Here is a 17,465-nt window from a genome sequence, read left to right as displayed (position 1 = left end):
TAAAATCAATCACCTGTCAATCAAACAGTGGAGGGAGGCGGAGGGGTCAGGGCAGGAGGAAAAACGCTCAGTGCACAGTCCGGCCCCTGTGCACCACAATATCATTAATTGAAAAGATCAAAGGCTGATTAAATGAGAACCACAAAGCAGATTTCTTACCAAACATATCAATTTAATCAGTGTTATAACCAGGTCTTTACATTCTAAATCATGCTGACATGTTCATTATAAAGTGAACCTGTGTTAGATTCAGTCTGACAGCTCGGTATAGGGAAGGAGATGCTGAGAAGAATGATACACGGCAAAATATTCAATATAAATTGTATTTTATTCATTGAAATTCCTGGTGTTTGTATGCATAGGAGTCCAGTGGACAGTCCTATTCAGTGACTGACACAGTCATACAGAGCAGACTGTCAATCACTGATTAGGACCGCCCACTGGACTCATACGCACTTAAACACCAGGGTTTGCAATAAACACAATGCAAGTTTTACTATATTTTTTCCTGCAAAAAGTGTATCACTCTGAACATTTCCTCCTGCTCCATAAAATCCTGCCAGCAGATCAGATACCATTTTCAACATGGCAGGTTTCATTTAAAGGGGTTGTCTACTGCATCTTATTTTAAGAAATGTGTAATGAATATGAAATACGGGACTCACTGTTGTATATAATTAAAATTTCTCCTTCTGCACTCGTCTTCCTCACAGATTGCACAGCTCTTCTGTTGATGGAGGAACATGTGACCGAACCTGTCCAATAGAATGGCTGTATAATCTGTTAGGAAAGCAGCAATAATAAGTTCAGGAGAAGACCCTGTAGTGCTAATGTGTTAGTAATGGAGACATACAGTGCTGGCCAAAAGTATTGGCACCCCTGCAATTCTGTCAGCTAATACTCAGTTTCTTCCTGAAAATGATTGCAATCACAAATTCTTTGGTATTATTATCTTCATTTAATTTGTCTTCAATGAAAATAAAAAAAATGTCGTAAAGCTAAATTGGATATAATTCCACACCAAACTTAAAAAAGGGGGTGGACAAAAGTATTGGCACTGTTTGGAAAAATCATGTGATGCTTCTCTAATTTGTGTAATTAACAGCACCTGTAACTTACCTGTGGCACCTAACAGGTGTTGGCAATAACTAAATCACACTTGCAGCCAGTTGACATGGATTAAAGTTGACTCAACCTCTGTCCTGTGTCCTTGTGTGTAGCACATTGAGCACAGAGAAAAGAACCCCAATGACCCAAAACACACTTCAAATAGCACTAGAAAATGGTTTGAGAGAAAGCACTGGAGACTACTAAAGTGGCCAGCAATGATTCCAGACCTGAATCCCATAGAACACCTGTGGAGAGATCTCAAAATGGCAGTTTGGAGAAGGCCCCCTTCACATCTCAGGGACCTGGAGCAGTTTGCCAAAGAAGAATGGTCTAAAATTCCAGCAGAGCATTGTAAGACACTCATTGATGGTTACCGGAAGCGGTTGTTCGCAGTTATTTTGGCTAAAGGTTGTGCAACCAAGTATTAGGCTAAGGGTGCCAATACTTTTGTCTGGCCCATTTTTGGAGTTTTGTGTGAAATAATCAATTATTTGATTTTTGTTTCATTCTCTTTTGTGTTTTTTCATTGCAAGCAAAATAAATGAAGTTAATAATACCAAAGAATTTGTGATTGCAATCATTTTCAAGAAGAAACTGAGTATTATCTGACAGAATTGCAGGGGTGCCAATACTTTTGGCCAGCACTGTACAAATCAAATTCAATTCAAATTTCTCCAAAATTTCAGATTTGCCATAACACAAATTTTTTGCAAATCGATTCACTGGAATCAACCGAATTGCTGGCTTTTTCGGGCACCCCTCACCTGTGCTGGTCCGGCATCTCCTGGCCTAGTCCTCCGCTGGCTCGCTTCTCTCCTCCAGTTCTGGTGTTCTCTACTCTCTGCACTCTATGGAGCCTCCAATACCGATAAATCCTCAGGTGGCGTCTTGATGTTGCAGGGAAATTCACGTCACAACTTTGTGTGAGGCCTAGCGAGCACATGAGTGGCCTAAGAGTGAGAAATAAACCAGAGCCTTAGAGAAACAATCCAGAGGAGGACCGACCGGGAAGCCGCAGCATAACAACAAATGAGGGGCGAGGTGAATATAATGTTTTTTTTCTTTTTAACCACTCCATTAAACATAGCTCTGTGTTCTGGAGAGATTATAAAATAATTAACGGCTTTTACCAGCATATTAATTTTCATCAAATTAATTTGACGGCCAAGTTTGAGTGAATCTGGCAAACCAAATTTTCTCAGATTTGTTTAGCTCTAATTATCAAGTGTCACAAAATTATGTCTCCAACATATTTCTTAAAATAAGGATAAAATGGACAACCCCTTTAAAGCACAACTGAGGTATTAATTTTGATTTGATAAATCAATAGTTGACATAAAAATAAGCAACTTTGTAATTTATCTTATCAGAGAAATTTGCTTCTTTCGCTGCCAGAATTGATCAGTCATTATAAACATTCTCAATTCAGAGGTAAATTCTGTATTCAGTGAAGACTTTCCTATTACTGGGATTGGAGATGGCAGTTGGTGCTGATGAGATTCTATGATGGAAGCAGCTAGAGGCAGAGGGAGGAGCTAGAGACAGAGGAAGGAGCTAGAGACAGAGGGAGGAGCTAGAAACAGAGGGAGGACCTAGTAGCAGAGAGAGGAGCTAGAGATATAGGGAGGAGCTAGAGACAGAGGGAGGAGCTAGAGACAGAGGGAGGAGCTAGAAACAGAGGGAGGACCTAGTGGCAGAGGGAGGAGCTAGAGGCAGAGGGAGGAGCTAGAGGCAGAGGGAGTAGCTAGAGGCAGAAGGAGCTAGAGGCAGAGCTTCGCCCCTTCTACCCTTTGCTATCTACATAGGAGATGGCAGTTATTACTGATTTAATTCAATAAAGATGGGAGGAGGGAAGAGCTAGAGACAGGGGAAGGAGCTAATGGCAGATAGAGGAGTTAGAGGCATAGGGAGGGGCTAGATGCAGAGGGAGGAGCTATAAGCAGAGGGAGGAGCTAGAGGCAGAGCTCCACCCCTTCTACTCTTTTCTATCTACATAGCAGATGGCAGTTGATGACTAGAGGACGGAGGTGCTATAGTCAGAGCTCCGCCCCCTGCTCCAACTTCTATCTACATAGATGTCAGTTGTTACTGATGAGATTCTATGACAATGGGAGAAGGGAGGTGCTAGAGGCAGAGGGAGGAGCTAGAGGCAGAGGGAGGAGCTAGAGGCAGAGTTCCACCCTTTTCTCCCACTTCTATCTACATACTTGCTACTGATGACATTCTATGAAGATAGAAGAAGGGGGTGGGGCTCTGCCTATAACTGCTCCCTTTGCATCTAGCGCCTCCTTCTGCCTCCAGCTCCTCCTCCCTCTTCTATCGACATAGAATCTCATCAGCATCTCAACTGCCATCTTCTATCTCAGTTATGGGAAAGTCTTCACCAAATATAGATTTTACCTCAGAATTGAGAATTTTGATAATGACCGATCAATTCTGGCAGAGAAAGAAGTAAATCTGTCTGCTAAGAGATATCACAAAGTTGTTTATTTTTATGTGTCCTATTGATTTATCAAATAAAAATTGCAAAGTGGTTGAAGTGAATATTTCAGAGATACTTTTTTACAAAGCAATATTATGTATCTTTGTATAAGAAAATAAACTCGTATGTACCTGAACTTCATTTTATTGAACAATGCATTAATGGTTTAATGGAAAAGTAACATTGTATTACTGTGGACTCCAGGTGGTGCCATATCTAACTTGTATGCTATGTTGATTGCACGTTTCAAGATGTTCCCAGAAGTTAAAGAGAAAGGGATGTCAGCAATCCCAAGACTGGTTGCCCTCACATCAGAACACGTATGTCACTTCTTTTTTTGTATTATATTTCTAAGAAATTTTAGATATGTTCTACCTAGAGTTAAGTGAGCAACTAACTATTCGTACTCGCTATGCTCATAACGAATACTGTCTACAACTTGCTAGAAGGAGGAAAAAATGGATTTGGACTAAGAGCACACAGCTCGAAACGCGTACCATCTACGTCTTACCATTTCCCATGGGGATTTTTATGCTATGGATGTGATCTCTATCACTTTTAATGGAATGTGAATAAAATCAAGTTTTATTTATACTCTGGACGTGGGTGCTGGATCCTTTTTTCTTCTTTGGTGTCTACAACATGCGTATTTGTTCTGAATAGTGTGTGCAATGCAACTTAATGGGGAATACTCGCAATGTAACGAGTAACCTGAATTTCGAACTATTCGCTACTTGCATGAATAGTCGGCATTCCGGTTACTCGTTACTTTGTGAGTTTTTCCCATTGACTTGCATTGCACACGCTATTCGGAACGAATACTCGAGTAGTAGACAGTACTCGTTATGAGTATAGCGAGTACGAATAGTTAGGTGCTCGCTCAACTCTAGTTCTACCCTTTAGTTACAGAATTGTTTTCTTGAGTTTTTATTAAATATTTTAATATCTATCACTTTGTTACATGCTGAAATTTATTGTCGAGGATTTAGATTTAGAATGTTGTAATTGGTTAAATGATTTTGAGTTGAAACAACCTCATAGATGTTTGTTTTTTTGTTTTTTTTGCTGGACCAAAACATCAAAAAATAAAAGTTCAAGTACTTTTAAATATGCTATTAAATGTCAGCCATAACCTAATTGTACAAATAAAATTAAAGGATAGGTTCAGATTTAATCCTGATATTCTTTATAGAGGATCTATCATTTCTTCTAAAATTAGTATATGATATTTTTTACTATAAATCGGGGCACACAATTAAAAAAGACAAACAAATACAAAAAGACAACATTTACACAGATAGCATTTAATCTAATATGTAGTATAATTTTAATATAAAATTGCATAAAATACAATTTGTTGAGTTTTTGTCATCTCTAGAAAGCAGGACACAACTACGGGACTTAAGTAAAGTATATTAGAAAATAGTTTAGATTATGGCATTAAATACATAGGCTTTGGGATGAAAATTAATTTGAGTTTAAGACCGCTCCTTTAAAACCAAAGGTGAGGTGTTGGGGAAGGATTAGTAACAAGCGTTAAAGGACTTGTTATGCCCTCTGGGAACTCGTAAGCCAATTTACCTGTTGGAATAAAGTATATTTTTGTATGTTATTTTAACGCTATAAACAGCTAAAAAGTAAGTTGTCTTTTTTGTGACCTCGCCCAAATCTAGTTAGTAGTTTGGTAGGCAGAATTTTTTTTAATAAACTCTGTTTAACATCATCAGGATAAAGAAATTATTCCATAGCACAACTGTTGCTCATTAAATAGATGTTCTAGGGTATATTGTTTTTTTAATGTCTCAAGCTGCTGCATGTAATTGCAGAAATCATACTCAACGTCCTCAATGCCCACTTATATACCATCCCTGCTGGTGTCATGCTAGGTAAAAGGGAAGGGGAACCCCTGTCTCTAGGGAAGGGAGAGATGGTGACACCCGACCAAACCTACCACTGACCCCTGGCTTTCCTCACCACCCTAGATTATGCAGCTATGTGCCAAGACGGTTACCTGACCCTGGCTGACCCTGAAATAGGCCCTAGGTAGGGAACAATGGGATGAGTGCTGAGTCAACCCCACTAAGCTCTAAACAACACATAGGGAGCACAAACTAGGGGAAGTGAACTAATAACTTATCTCCAGATGACTCAGGGAGAGGAACTGCAACAACAACAAAACGTTTCTCAATATGAATACAAGCCGACTGCTTGCACTGAAGACTTGTTAAGAGTATTAGACCTATCACCAGTACAGAGTATGGGGGAATGAGGGTATTTAAAGACACCAAGGGAAGTGCTGAAGATAACAGATGAAAAGGTGAGGAAATTTGCAGGGTCCAAAAGAGAAAAGATAAACCCCAAGCAGGAAAAAAGGGAAAGTCAGAGAGCAGCTTGTGTAGCCAAACGTTGTGACCTTCCACAGTCGGAAACTACAGGACTAATACTCTGTAGAATAGACCTGGCTCAACCACCTAAGTTAGGTGCTCTGGAAAAAAATGACACACTAGTGAAAACATGAAAAAGAGACCAGTATTGTTACGGGGGGCTGTCTGATAATAACCGAAAGGAGTATCAGACAGTCAGGGTCCACCGTGCAAAGACTTTGCTGCAGACTATGGCAGAGTGCAATACCTCTGTTAACTCACAGAAGGATATAATAAGAAAGTAAAGCAATTCCTCCCTTACTTGGAGGGTGTGTGGAATGATCTCTGTTAATAATCACAGAGACAAAGGCAATGTGTGCAAAATGGCACCTACCTAGGTCCGCTCTTCTAGTGGTGCAAAAGAGACGAACAGCAGCGTAAGCCGCACAAAGCTCCTACCTGCGTTCGCTCCACTAGTGTGCGAGGACACGAACCACTAGATATGGCACCTGCCTAGGTCCGCTCTTCTAGTGGTGCAAAAGAGACGAACAGCAGCGCAAGCCGCACAAAGCTCCTACCTCTGTTCGCTCCCCTAGTGTGCGAGGATACGAACAACTGCCAGACGCAGTATAAGGAACGTTACCCTAGCGGCAACGTCCACCTACGAGTAGAATCACAAGGCCCAGCCAGACCATGTGCCTCAGGCACCTGCCTATGTCCGCTCCCCTAAGAGGTAAGGATACGGACAGCAGCCGAAGCTGTAAGGTATAAGAACGCTACCCTGCCGGTAGCGCTCACCTAGTATAGACAGAGGAATGCCTAGAGGAACGCGCACAGAGCGTCTACTCATATGCATGAACCAAGAGGACTGAGCACCATGCGGCGTGTGTCAGGGTCTTATATAGACTCTGTGCCTCATCCAAGATGGAGGACACCAGAGCCAATCCGCTGCCAGAACGACAAAAGTGACGTCATGCTGGCCTATCACCAAGCAAGACGTCACAAGCACATGACCAGCGACCAATCGGCATAGAAGGTGTCAGAGACATGTGACCTCGTGTCAGCGATGATGTCACCCGCACATGTGCAATGGCTCCAAGATTGGACTTAGTCTCCGGCGCTCGCACATGTGCAGTAGCAAGAAATCTGGACTTAGTCTCCAGCGCTCGCACATGTGCAGTAGCAAGAAATCTGGACTTAGTCTCCAGCGCTCGCACATGTGCAGTAGCAAGAAATCTGGACATAGTCTCCAGTGCTCGCAGCAACCGTAACAGTACCTCCCCCTCAAGGGCCCCCCTCCCGGCGACGCAGGTAATCGGCAACTAAGTCGGGAGCATGGACAGCCTCCTCAGGCTCCCAAGAGCGATGTTCCGGGCCATAGCCCTCCCAATCTATCAAGAAGAACCTGCGCCCTCTAACCATCTTAGAACCAACTATGGCTCGTACCTCATAGCTAGAGCGAGAGGAATCAGAGGCAGGAGAGTGCACTTCACGAGCGTGAGGTAAAATAGCCGGCTTTAGCAGTGAGACATGGAATTTGTCATGAATCCTAAGATGGACAGGTAACTTCAATTGGTAGACTACAGGATTTACCTGTCGAAGAACCTCATAAGGACCCAGGAAGCGAGGAGCAAATTTGACAGAGCTCACTCTAAGTCTCACGTGTTTTGCAGAGAGCCACACAAAGTCCCCTGGAGAAAAGACAGGAGCCGGGTGACGAAACCGATCAGACACCGTCTTCATACGGTCCTTAGCTGCTTGGATCGACTCTTGAGTCCGATCCCAAACCTCTCTGGCATTAGTTGCCCAGTCGGCCACAAGAGGAGGAGGTGCAGCAGCGGGAAACGGTACCGGTACCCTAGGGTGTTGCCCATTATTGAGTACGAACGGTGTCTGCCCAGTGGCCTCAGCCAGCGAATTGTTAAGTGCAAATTCTGCCCAGGGTAGGAGGGAGGACCAGTTATCGTGGTTCTCAGCAACAAAGTGTCGAAGGTATATAATCATAGATTGATTGGTACGTTCAACCAAACCATTAGTCTCCGGATGGTATGCCGAAGAGAGATTCAACTCAATTTGCAGAAGGCTACAAAGATCTCGCCAGAAACGGGAAGTAAATTGCGGGCCTCTATCACAAATGATACGATCTGGCATCCCGTGAAGCCTAAAGACATGCTTGAGGAATAGTTTGGCTAGTACCCTGGAAGATGGGATTCTTGATAACGGTACGAGATGAACCATCCGGGAGAAATGGTCCGTAATGACCCACACAAATCTATGTCCCTGTGAACATGGAAGATCACCCACAAAGTCCATGCCTACCACCTCCCATGGTCTATCTGGCACTGGTAAAGGATGCAAGAGCCCAGCCGGTCTCTGCCGTAATGGACGGTTGCGAGCACACGAGTAGCAGGAACCGACATATCTCTTGACGTGGCTGGCTAAGTGTGGCCACCAATACCACCTCTCGAGTAACTCTCGTGTCCGCCTAATACCAAAATGCCCACCCACCTTTCAGGTGTGGGCCCATGACAGTATATCATTCTGTCGATCAGGCGGAACAAAGGTCTTGCCCGGTGGGATTTGGTCTAACGTCACAGGGGAGAGCGTATGAAAAACCCTGGAGGGAAGGATAAGACGAGGTTCGTCAATCTCTTCCTGGGTAGAAAGCATAGAGCGAGACAGGGCGTCTGCCTTGTTATTCTTACTCCCAGACAGATAGTTGATGGAGAAGTGAAAGCGGGAGAAAAACAAGGACCAGCGGGCTTGGCGAGGATTCAGACGCTGAGCGGTTTGTAAGTACGTCAGATTCTTATGGTCTGTATAGACCTGGAAAGGATGTTTCGCTCCTTCCAGCAAGTGACGCCACTCCTCCAAGGCTAATCTCAAGGCGAGCAGTTCCCTATCCCCAATGGTATAGTTTCTCTCTGCCGGTGAAAAGGTTTTAGCAAAGAAGAAACACGGCCTTTTTCTACCTGCACCGTTCTTTTGATACAAGACCGCACCAGCACCCACTGAAGAGGCATCAACCTCTAAGAGGAAGGGCTTATTCTCATCGGGTCTTTGAAGAACGGGAGCAGTTGAAAAGTGTCTTTTTACTGCCTCAAAAGCCTGAGATGTCTCAGTAGACCAGGCTTTGGGATTAGCACCTTTCTTAGTCAAGGCCACCAAAGGGGCCACCAAAGTAGAAAAATGGGGTATGAACTGCCTGTAATAATTTATGAATCCTAAGAAGCGTTGCACCGCCTTCAAGGAATGAGGTTCGGACCATTGCAGGACAGCAGAGAGCTTCGCAGGATCCATAGCCAGACCCTCTTGTGAGATAATGTAACCCAAAAAAGGCAATGAGGACTGCTCGAATACACATTTCTCGAGTTTAGCAAACAATGAGTGCTCCCTTAAACGGGAAAGGACACGAACGACATCCTGACGATGAGTCTCCAGATCAGGAGAAAAAATCAGGATGTCGTCCAGATACACCACTACTGAGGATAACAGTAAATCCCTGAACACATCGTTTACGAAGTCCTGAAATACTGCGGGTGCATTACATAACCCAAAAGGCATGACGAGGTATTCATAGTGACCGTCTCGGGTGTTAAAAGCGGTCTTCCATTCGTCACCCTTTCGAATTCGTACCAAGTTATACGCACCCCGCAGATCCAACTTCGTAAAAACTTGAGCTCCTCTCAGTCTGTCAAAGAGCTCCGAAATTAAAGGTAATGGGTATTTGTTCTTTATTGTGATTGCGTTGAGACCCCTGTAATCTATGCAGGGACGCAAATCACCCTCTTTCTTCCGAACAAAGAAAAACCCAGCTCCCGCGGGAGAGACAGACTTACGAATGAACCCCTTCTCTAAACTCTCTCTTATATAGGTCGACATGGCCTCCGACTCAGGTATCGACAGGGGGTAAACCCTGCCTTTAGGTGGAACCGAACCTGGGATAAGGTCTATGGCACAGTCATACGGCCTATGGGGTGGAAGAACCTCAGCACCCTGTTTGGAGAACACGTCAGCGAAATCCAAATAGGGTGTAGGTATGGGAGAGAGATCAGTTGATGCAACCGCAACGACCTTAGGTGGTAAGGGAAGACATCGGGACTGACATTTCGAACCCCAACTAATAATGCTGTCAGACTCCCAGTCAATGTGAGGAGCATGAGTCCGAAGCCATGGAAGACCCAGAAGGACGTCGTCTATACCCTCAGGCAAAACAAGAAAAGAAATCTCCTCTATGTGACCCTGAGACAGGGAAAGGCGCAAGGGAACTGTCCTCAATGTAATGGAGTCAGACAACATAGTTCCATTAACAACACGGACAGGAATAGGCGCCTCTAACATGATAGAGGGAATATTGTGTCCCTTTACAAATCCTGAGGACACAAAAATCCCGTCAGCTCCGGAATCCACAAAAGCCATAATAGGCCATGTATTCTCAGATAACGAGAGCTGACCTGGGATACAACACTTAGAGGGTGCAGAAGACGTCTCTAGTAACCCCCCTCTAATGGTTACTAGGCCAGGGAGTTTCCCTGACGACTAGGACACTTGTTGGCATAGTGCCCAGCCTGACGACATACGTAACATATAGGAGGACCAGACTTGCGTAGTCTGGAGAACATATGACCTAACTCCATAGGAGTGGGAGATGTTTCAGATGCTGAGGAAGATGGTAGTGGACCCTCAACAACTGGAATAGCCCGATGCTTAGGGCGTGAGGAAGAGACCTCGAGTCTACGTTCCTTATGGCGTACATCGATCCTCGTTGCTACTGTGATCAAGTCCTCCAGAGAAGCAGGGACCTCACGAGTAGCAAGGGCATCCTTGACATAGCCTGCCAACCCTCTCCAGAAGATAGGAATCAACACCTTCTCTGGCCAATCTAGTTCTGCCACCAGAGTTCTAAAAGCAATGGCATAAGAACTAGTGGATAACGAACCCTGAGATAGATCTAACAGTCTCAGGGCCGCATCATGGGTAACCTGCGGACCCATGAATACCGCCTTAAGAGCATCAAGAAAGTCTTGATGTCTCAGAGTAACCACATCAGAGCGCTCCCATAGGGGAGTCGCCCATTCTAAGGCTTTGTCCTGAAGTAAGGAGATGATAAAGCCTACTCTGGACCTCTCCGTAGAGAAGCGAGAAGAGTTGACCTCTAGGTGTATCTGACACTGACTAATGAAACCACGACATGATCTGGCATCGCCAGAATATCTGTTTGGCAGAGCAAGTCGAGGATCATGTGCAGATGTCACCATGGTCTGAGGTTTATCCTCTATACTCTTGAGCCGTGACTCAAGTACTTGTATGTAACGGTGTAACTGCTGATATTCTGCCATAACTGCCAGACCCTTGGCTCAGTCCTAATGTTACGGGGGGCTGTCTGATAATAACCGAAAGGAGTATCAGACAGTCAGGGTCCACCGTGCAAAGACTTTGCTGCAGACTATGGCAGAGTGCAATACCTCTGTTAACTCACAGAAGGATATAATAAGAAAGTAAAGCAATTCCTCCCTTACTTGGAGGGTGTGTGGAATGATCTCTGTTAATAATCACAGAGACAAAGGCAATGTGTGCAAAATGGCACCTACCTAGGTCCGCTCTTCTAGTGGTGCAAAAGAGACGAACAGCAGCGTAAGCCGCACAAAGCTCCTACCTGCGTTCGCTCCACTAGTGTGCGAGGACACGAACCACTAGATATGGCACCTGCCTAGGTCCGCTCTTCTAGTGGTGCAAAAGAGACGAACAGCAGCGCAAGCCGCACAAAGCTCCTACCTCTGTTCGCTCCCCTAGTGTGCGAGGATACGAACAACTGCCAGACGCAGTATAAGGAACGTTACCCTAGTGGCAACGTCCACCTACGAGTAGAATCACAAGGCCCAGCCAGACCATGTGCCTCAGGCACCTGCCTATGTCCGCTCCCCTAAGAGGTAAGGATACGGACAGCAGCCGAAGCTGTAAGGTATAAGAACGCTACCCTGCCGGTAGCGCTCACCTAGTATAGACAGAGGAATGCCTAGAGGAACGCGCACAGAGCGTCTACTCATATGCATGAACCAAGAGGACTGAGCACCATGCGGCGTGTGTCAGGGTCTTATATAGACTCTGTGCCTCATCCAAGATGGAGGACACCAGAGCCAATCCGCTGCCAGAACGACAAAAGTGACGTCATGCTGGCCTATCACCGAGCAAGACGTCACAAGCACATGACCAGCGACCAATCGGCATAGAAGGTGTCAGAGACATGTGACCTCGTGTCAGCGATGATGTCACCCGCACATGTGCAATGGCTCCAAGATTGGACTTAGTCTCCGGCGCTCGCACATGTGCAGTAGCAAGAAATCTGGACTTAGTCTCCAGCGCTCGCACATGTGCAGTAGCAAGAAATCTGGACTTAGTCTCCAGCGCTCGCACATGTGCAGTAGCAAGAAATCTGGACATAGTCTCCAGTGCTCGCAGCAACCGTAACAAGTATGGTGCTCAATAAAATTATTTTATTTTTTGTGTGTTCATATACTGTCCAACGTTTCAACCCTGTGGGGGTTTTCTTCAAAGACTATGTACAACAAGAATGACTTAATGACGCTCCTCCCCAGGTCCTCCATCTGCATAGAGCCTTTGGCCAGATCCACATATACTGAATTTTCATGTAATACCTAATAGGGAGCATAATTGAACACGGACCTATACAGGTAGCTTCACATGTTATTCATCTAGACCTTGTAGTCCTTCCAATTTTGCCACTTAAGACGGTCTTGGACCTCATCTCCACCACATTTCACAATTGATAAGGTGTGATACCGAACATTTGACATTAGATCAAATACCGCCACAGTGATATGTGGACGCTAGAATTACTGTACCTACCTGATCTGCTTTGGGTGCTAATTTGAAAGTCATTCTTGTTGTACATAGTCCTTGAAGAAAACCCCCACAGGGTTGAAACGTTGGACAGTATATGAACACACAAAAATAAAATAATTTTTTTGAGCACCATACTGGACTCTTTTTCATGTTTTCACTAGTGTGCCGGAGTACATTTATATAGGAAACTACAGGACTGTCTGTCAAGCATAACACACCCTGGCTTCTGCTTCCTCTTATCAACACCCCAAATATGGCAGATCCCTGCTCAGCCAGTCAACGGATATGATTCCTTTTATTATTTTAAAAGCGTTTTTAAAAATAAATATATTCTGTAGAACACCTATGTTGTGTTTAGTCTACCAGGTGTAAGTCAAAAGTCCAACCAATAAGTCCAAGCATAGTGTTGCTGAATGTAACATTATCATTAGGGATCGAATACCTCAAACATTCGGCTTCACGAATATTTGCCAAATAGGTCGCCGCTATTCGACTATTCGCGAATATTCGATGCACAATGTAAGTCGATGGGAAACCCGAATATCAACTATTCGGAACTATTCGGGCTTCCCATAGACTTACATTGCGCATCGAATATTGGCATAGCGGCGACCTATTCATCGGATATTCGCGAAGCCGAATATTTGAGGTCTTCGATCATCCCTTATTATTAAAAAAAAATACCCCAAATTTTAATATTGGTCAGCAAGCAATTAAATATGGTTTCTATGACTTGTACTAAAAATGTAATTCTACTTAATCTTGAAAAAAATTTTTTTTTTTAATTAAAAATACCATTTAGGAGAAGTTTATGAAATGGTAAATGACATGAGAAGAAGAGGGTGAGCTACAGCGAGGCATTATGTCTCATCTCAGCTTGTATTTGGAATATCAATGTGCCTGATAGATGTGATTTTCTCTATTATGGCTCCACCATTTACTGAAATACCAAAGGAAAAAGTACTTATTAGACTTTCCTTTGCTCTCTAGCAGTAATCAAACAGAGACTGGTTGACACTTAGAAAAGAACATTGAGACACGAGAGTGACTCAACAAGCTCGGTGAATAGTACTTGTAATCACAGAGTTCTTGTTATGTAAAATTGCAGAACTAAAGCATTTTAGTACTTTGCTGACCTCAATTGCCACCGCTGCTCCCCATTTACATAAGCCATTAAGCCTTGTCCATAGTCCCACATGAGGTTCTACAGGGGTTGAGAGTAAGCAAGAGACTACATGCAAGCAATTATCCTCTGTCTGAACCACATGCAATTATTATTATGTGTAATTATGTGTGTCAGTGCACAAAAATGGCAAAAAGCCATCAAATTTTTGTCATTTTTAGCTTTATATATGAGAATTAACCATTCAGAGTAAAAGAAAGCTGGAAATAGTCAGTTGAAGACCAAAAAGTATGGAAAAAAAGGCTATGTTAATAAAAACTGTCCCGGCTGTAAAATTTTCCATCTGAAATAAAATAGAAATCTGCATTGTAATACAGGAGCAGCAAAGTGCATAACATTTTAACAAATATCATCCACACACTATAAAATTATATCAGTGTGGAAATAGGCATGCAGAAAATTCACCCACTATAAACATACTAAGATCTTTCACCAAAATGTGCACATTTAACTGGACACATGATGTAATTTCAACTCTCAGTTACGGAGATAGCAATTAAAGTATTTGGCAGATAATTAGTTAATTTTCATTAAGTCCAAGTGAGTACTATCAGATAGATTTCACTGGGGGAGTGTACTTCTTCCCACTGTATGATGCTGACCAATGATAAGCAGGCAGCAATACACAGGAGAAAGAAGAACACACCCACAAAATAGCATAATAAACAGGTTTTCTTAGTGTGTGAGACGTAATGACAACTTGCTTTCACTGCAGAATTATTACAAGTTGCACAACAGACAGAAATGTGATTGCACCAGAACAGACAGATTGCGCCAAAAGTTAAAGGGAACCTGTCACCAGATTTGTCCCCTATAAGCTGCGGCCCCCACCAGTGAGCTCTTATATACAGCATTCTAAAATACTATATATAAGAGCCCAGGCCGCTCTTTATAATGTAAAAAAAACACTTATTTTCACCTGCTGGGCGGTGCGGTCCAATGGGCGTCGCTGGTCTCGGTCCGACACTTCCTATCTTTTTGCAATCATTGTCCTCTTTTTCTGCTATGTGGATGACACATCCTACGTCATCCACATAGAGGCCTCCATTGCTGTCCTGTGCACGTGCACTTCTCTCTGCCCTACTGAGGGCAGAGCAAAGTACTGTAATGCACAGGCACTGGGAAAGGTCAAAGACCACCGACGCATGCGCTCTACAGATAGGCCTGGGCTCTTATATATAGTATTGTGGAATGCTGTATATAAGAGCTCATTGATGGTGGCTGCAGCTTATAGGGAACAAATCTGGTGACAGGTTCCCTTAAACTTTTGGCGCAATCTGTCCTTGAGCTTACATTTTAGCAAAATTAGGCCTGGTGCTACATAAAATGAAAATAAAGATCCTTAGAGTAATGCTGGCTTCACACGAGACGATCTATCGTGTGATTGCACAAGCGATCGTACCCGCCCCCGTCATTTGTGCGTCACAGGTAATTAGTTGCCCGTGGCGCACAAAGTCGTTAAACCCCGTCACACGTACTTACCTCCTGTACAACGTCGCTGTGGGCGCCGAACATCCTCTTCCTGAAAGGGGAGGGATGTTCGGTGTCACAGCGACGTCACACAGCGGCCGGCCAATTGAAGCGGAGGGGCGAAGATGAGCGGGACGTAACATCCCGCTCACTTCCTTCCTTCCGCATTACCGGCGGGACGCAGGTAAGTTGCAGTTCATCGTTCCCGGGGTGTCACACGGAGCGACGTGTGCTGCCTCGGGAATGATGAACAACCGGTGCACAGAAGGAGGAATGAGTTTTTGAAAATGAACGACGTGTCAACGAGCAATGATAAGATGAGTATTTTTGCTCGTTAACAGATGCCGGATGTGCGTCACTACCGACGTGACCCCGACAACATATCGCCCAATATATCGTACCATGTGACGCCGGCATAACATTCTGTGGTAGTGGTGATGACTTGGAAACCAGAAAACACAACATGCTCCCTTTAAAAACGTGATTTGTATTGTTAATTTTAATTTTTTTTTTACCTAGTAGCCAACACAATTTCCTATATTCCACATTCCTGTTCCAAATGTCACCGCACATTACACATCGCTCACTATGGTTTATCAGTTATTTAGATAGGCGGTTCAATGGGTTAGATCAGCTTATTTGATGGAAGAAAGCTATTATCTGCTTTAAATACATTGATTTGATCACAATTATGTTCTTTTCCAGAGTCACTTTTCAGTAAAGAAGGGAGCAGCAGCCTTGGGAATTGGCACAGACAGTGTGATCCTTATCAAGTGTGATGAAAGGTAGGCAAGAACCCGGAAATGCAATTTACCGTGGGAGATTAGAACTTATGTCCTTCACCGATTAAGGTCAGGGAGAGATAAGACGTGGAGCGGAGGGAGCAGATACTGGTTTACTCACTTTATTGAAGTTTTCCACCCAAAAAAGGATTAACTCAATTCACCTTCGAAAGCAAACCTTACCGTATTGTGTAACTAAAATAGAAGCTCAGTTACATGGTCAATTGGGAATTGAAAAACAAAAGTCTATTCAGTGCTTAAAAAATCCATTGTGTTAGTGTGAACGTAGAATCTCTTTCATTACTTCATGTCTGAAAAGAGGTCAACGGTGTGGAGAAGCGGAGAGTCAGGGGTGAGACAAAACACACACCAACAGGGAGTACACCACAACAAACAAGGGGTACACTGGGGACACTATAACAACGGAGGGCCCCAGGACTAGTGAGAGGGAAGATGGACACCTCCACCACTTACTTGCTGCTGTACACAGCACTCCTAACCAGTCCCTATTCAGGTTCCTCACCTGTCACCAAGCAGGAACCTGAAGCCCCGGGAGACCCTACAATAGTCCCTGGCTAGGTAGGGGTCAGGTGAAGAACGCTAGCTCCACCGCTGCACTGAAACAACACACCAGGGAAGGAAAACAGACATGGGGGAACACAACAACAGACTGCTGCAGTCAGTACCAAGACTGCATCCACCAAAGCAACTTCAGCAGAGGGTTTCAGCAGCTCTTTCCACTTCCAAGAACAGCATCCAAATGGCTAAGAGAAAAACTGGCACCCTCTGCTGGTAGAAGAGGGTATATAAAGAGACTAGAAGTGGTCACAAACCGGAAACACTTGAGCTGGTAATTAGCCTGCTTCCTGTCAAGGAATACTGACCCTACAACTACCAAAGGAAAGGAAAACCTGTTTAATATTGAGCATCAAGAATGGAAAAGACTCAAGTCCTGAATATGTCACAAGTCTCATAAAGCAAAGAGACAGCCGTGAAACATACTAATACAAGGGCAGGATAAAACACTATTTGCTAGTAGACAAGACACAAGTATTAGAACTGCACACAGATGAGGACTCTATGTCTTTGTTGGTCAAGCCTATACTATTACATTAGACAAGATTACGTATACAATGTACTGACACCTCATTCTCCTCCAAGCCCAAAAGGAAAAAGTTTCCAGGAGAGACAAGAATGTAAAATAAAATTTA

The 17,465-nt window shown here is 43.9% G+C and overlaps 1 protein-coding gene across 1 annotated transcript in view; it reads left to right on the top strand.

Annotated features, from left to right (window-relative positions):
* The window catches only part of GAD2 (glutamate decarboxylase 2), a 175,316-nt gene that overhangs the window by 84,582 nt on the left and 73,269 nt on the right, over positions 1 to 17,465 (top strand). The window contains exons 7-8 of the mRNA XM_075315540.1: positions 3,797 to 3,912; positions 16,178 to 16,257. Of these exons, the coding sequence (XP_075171655.1) occupies positions 3,797 to 3,912; positions 16,178 to 16,257 (196 nt within the window). The remainder of the gene's footprint in view (positions 1 to 3,796; positions 3,913 to 16,177; positions 16,258 to 17,465) is intronic.

This window comes from Anomaloglossus baeobatrachus, chromosome 6 (genome assembly GCF_048569485.1).
Source record: "Anomaloglossus baeobatrachus isolate aAnoBae1 chromosome 6, aAnoBae1.hap1, whole genome shotgun sequence".
NCBI lineage: Eukaryota > Metazoa > Chordata > Amphibia > Anura > Aromobatidae > Anomaloglossus > Anomaloglossus baeobatrachus.
The sequence above is the reverse complement of the archived record's forward strand: the minus strand, read 5'-3'. Positions and strand labels throughout refer to the sequence as shown.